The 2,979-nt window shown below is 71.8% G+C and overlaps 1 protein-coding gene across 1 annotated transcript; it reads right to left on the reverse strand.

The window, feature by feature from the left end:
* Positions 1,468 to 2,973, reverse strand: PLA2G3 (phospholipase A2 group III; the record flags this gene model as incomplete). The annotated part of the gene is made up of 6 exons (XM_021412433.1): positions 1,468 to 1,828; positions 1,910 to 2,038; positions 2,157 to 2,286; positions 2,366 to 2,535; positions 2,602 to 2,869; positions 2,937 to 2,973. Coding segments are annotated over 6 exons (921 nt in total), but the record flags the coding sequence as incomplete, so codon positions are not given.

Consider the following 2,979-nt stretch of genomic DNA (forward strand, 5'->3'; position numbering starts at 1 on the left):
GGGTTTCAGCGGGGCAGGGCATCCTGCTGCAGTGCCCCACAGCCCCCTGTGTGGGTCAGGGCGCAGTGCTGATGTTTGTGGTGCAGATCTCCCTGCCTAGATCCGAGGAGGGCAGCAGCCCTACAGACAGCTCGGGCAGCAGCTCGGAGGAGGAGGATGACAGCACGCTTGTCCTGCTGGCTCCCAAATCCCGCAGCCCCAGCCCGGGCAAGATGAAGCGGCACCGGAGCCGCAGCCCCAGCCTGGCCAAGTTCCAGGGTCTCATCCTGCGCCCATCGAGCCGGGACCGGGGCACCAGCCACAGCCCCTCGCCCCAGAGTCGCCGTGGCCTCACCGGGGACATCCCCGCCATCCACCTGCCCCAGCTGGAGCTGGGACGCCGCGGATCCAAAGCCAAGGAATCGGGGCAGGTGACCAACAGCCAGGAGGGCAACCCGGGCTCCTTCTACCAGACTGTGCGGGAGCCGTGCGCTGCCCGGCGTGCTGCCGTTGACAACCCCCTGGCCAGGGCTGACCCCAGGAACCTGGGCCTGCTGCCCGCGCTCCGCCTGGAAACCATCGACCAAGCCATGGGCCGACGGAGGGAGAGCTCAGACCAGGGCTACCCCTGCCGCAGGATGAGCCCCACCAGCCCTCCCTGCAGCACTTCCCCAAAGGAAGGGGGCAGCCCCCGGGAGCTGGATGGCTACAGCTGTACCATGGGGCGTTGAGGCTGTGCCCTCCTCCCTCCTCGCCGTAGCGCGCTTGCTGTGTGCTTCCCTGTGCCACGTCCCTGCTGAGCCATCCCTCTCCCTTATTTATTGCAGTGAATCAGCCCTGCGCCCCTGCTGCGTGCCTGCCCTGCAAAGGGGGGCACAGGGGAGGGGTGGTGGTGAGGGATCCCCTCGCGTGTGGCAGAGCTGTGGGACGCTCAGTCCCTAGGGCAGGCACGTGGGCCTGGGGGTGCTGGGGGCCAGGGATGGTGCTGGAAGTGAGGATGTTTGCCCCGTGCTTCCCCACCCCACCCCGGGGCACAGCACTGCTGCGGGCACCCTGCAGATGGGAGCTTGCTTCTTTCCTGCCCCTACCACTGTGCCTCGGGCTTGGACATAGTGTGAGCAACAAAATAAAGCATCCCGCCTGCCCCAGCTGCACTGTGCTCATTGCAGGGTGGGAGCTGCACGGGGAATGCAGTGCCCCAGCACCATGCACCGTGTCACGGGTGCCCTTTATTTGCCTCGTGCCACACACAGGGCCTGACCCTCCCGGGGCACGGCGCTGTGCTCCCACCTCTGGGGCTCGGGAGGGGGACCTGGCTCGCCCCAACCCCCCCCGCTGCAAGGCCCGAACCGGGGGTGGGGGTCCTGGCACCGTCCTGCCCGGGGCTCCCATACCCGCAGCATCCTCCAGGGGACGGGAGGCGGTCGCTTTCCCCCGTCCCCGCTCCTTTCCCTTTGCTTTGATGGCAGCCGCAGCTCCCAAGGGGGTGTCCGGGGGGGGGGGGGGGCGGGTAGCTGAGCCTCCTCCACCCCTCTCCTGCCCCACGCAGTCACGCCAGCAGCCACGCTCGGTGCCATCCTTTCTCTCAAGGACCCGACATTGAGCAGCTCCGCCCCGCAGCGCAGCTCCTCCCCACGCACGGCACTGCCCCGCCGCTGGGGCTCAGCGGGGCGCGGGGGGCTGCGGGGCTCCCAGCCCCCGCTCCAGGGCCACCCGCCGGCACCGCTCGTACAGGGCATCGCCGCCGCTCTCCTGCTCGTCCCGCACCTGACGCTCAGCACCGCGACGCCGCAGCGCGGTCCTCAGATGCCGTGCGGGTACCAGCACGGCCCGGGCCGCGGTGACACAGCTGCGGGAGGAACAGAACAGGGAGCGTCGCAGAGAGCCGGGAACCACCAGCCCGGCCCCGCCTCGTTCCCTCCGCACTCACCCTCGCCCGTTTTCCGCTCCGCACTCGGGCTGCGGTTCCAGCACGAAGCAGCGCGCGGCGATGCGCTCCGCCAGGAGAGGCGGCTCCGCTCCCCCGGGGCCCCTCGCCCTGCGCAGGGCCCGCACCATCCTGCGGGGACAGCGGGGCAGCGCTCGGCATTCCGCCCGCCCCTCCTCCGCCAGCCCCGCGCCGGGCGATGACGGACGGACGGACGGACGGACTGCGGGGCCGCCCCGCGGGCACGCACCTGCGGGTGCAGTTGCAGTGGAAGAGCGTCCTCGCCCCGCCGTTCCGCAGCCCGTACTTCGCCTCGCGGGGCGCGATGCGGTGCTCGCAGCGATCCAGGTGCCGGTAGGCTCTGCACAGCCTCCCCAGCCCTGAGGGGGCGGAGAGCGGCGATCGGACCGAAGCGCTCGGCCCGGGGACAAACCCCTCCGGTCCAAACCCGGCACTCACCCCTCCGTCTTCCCGCGGCGTTCCCCGGGACGTCCTCACACCGCTCCGCGGCTCCGACGGCTCCGGGCTGCACGCCGCACGCGGAGCTCCCGTCGGCCGCAGGGGCCGCGGTGCCGTAGGGGCTCTGCCGAACCATCGTGGCCACCGGCACCACCGCGTAGCGTTCGCAGCTGCGGGCGCCGCGTCAGGACCCGCCCGACGGCCGCGGCCCGCGGCCCCCGCGGCCCCGCACTCACCCGCCCCACCAGTGCCAGCGCACGCACTGCTCGGAGCGCCGCAGCACGAAGCACGGCACCTCCAGGAGATCGAAGAAGGTGACGCCGATGAGGTCGGAGATGGTGTCGTTGAGGGCCCGCAGGCAGCGGCGGAACGCGGCGTCGCAGTCGCAGTGGCTGACGGTGTGCGGGCGGTAGTTGCGGATGCCGAAGTCGAACTGCAGCGCCGCGATCTGCGCCCCGCACCGATCGTGCTCCCGGCAGCAGCGGTCGGGGCCGCGGAACAGACCTGCGGGCGGGTCGCGTTCAGTGCCCGCGCCGCCCCGAGCCGCCCCGCCCGGCTCCCCGGCCCGTACCCAGCTCGGAGGAGTTCCCGGCCGAGTCCCCGGCTCCGCACCA

Source organism: Numida meleagris, chromosome 14, assembly GCF_002078875.1.
Source record: "Numida meleagris isolate 19003 breed g44 Domestic line chromosome 14, NumMel1.0, whole genome shotgun sequence".
Classification (NCBI taxonomy): domain Eukaryota; kingdom Metazoa; phylum Chordata; class Aves; order Galliformes; family Numididae; genus Numida; species Numida meleagris.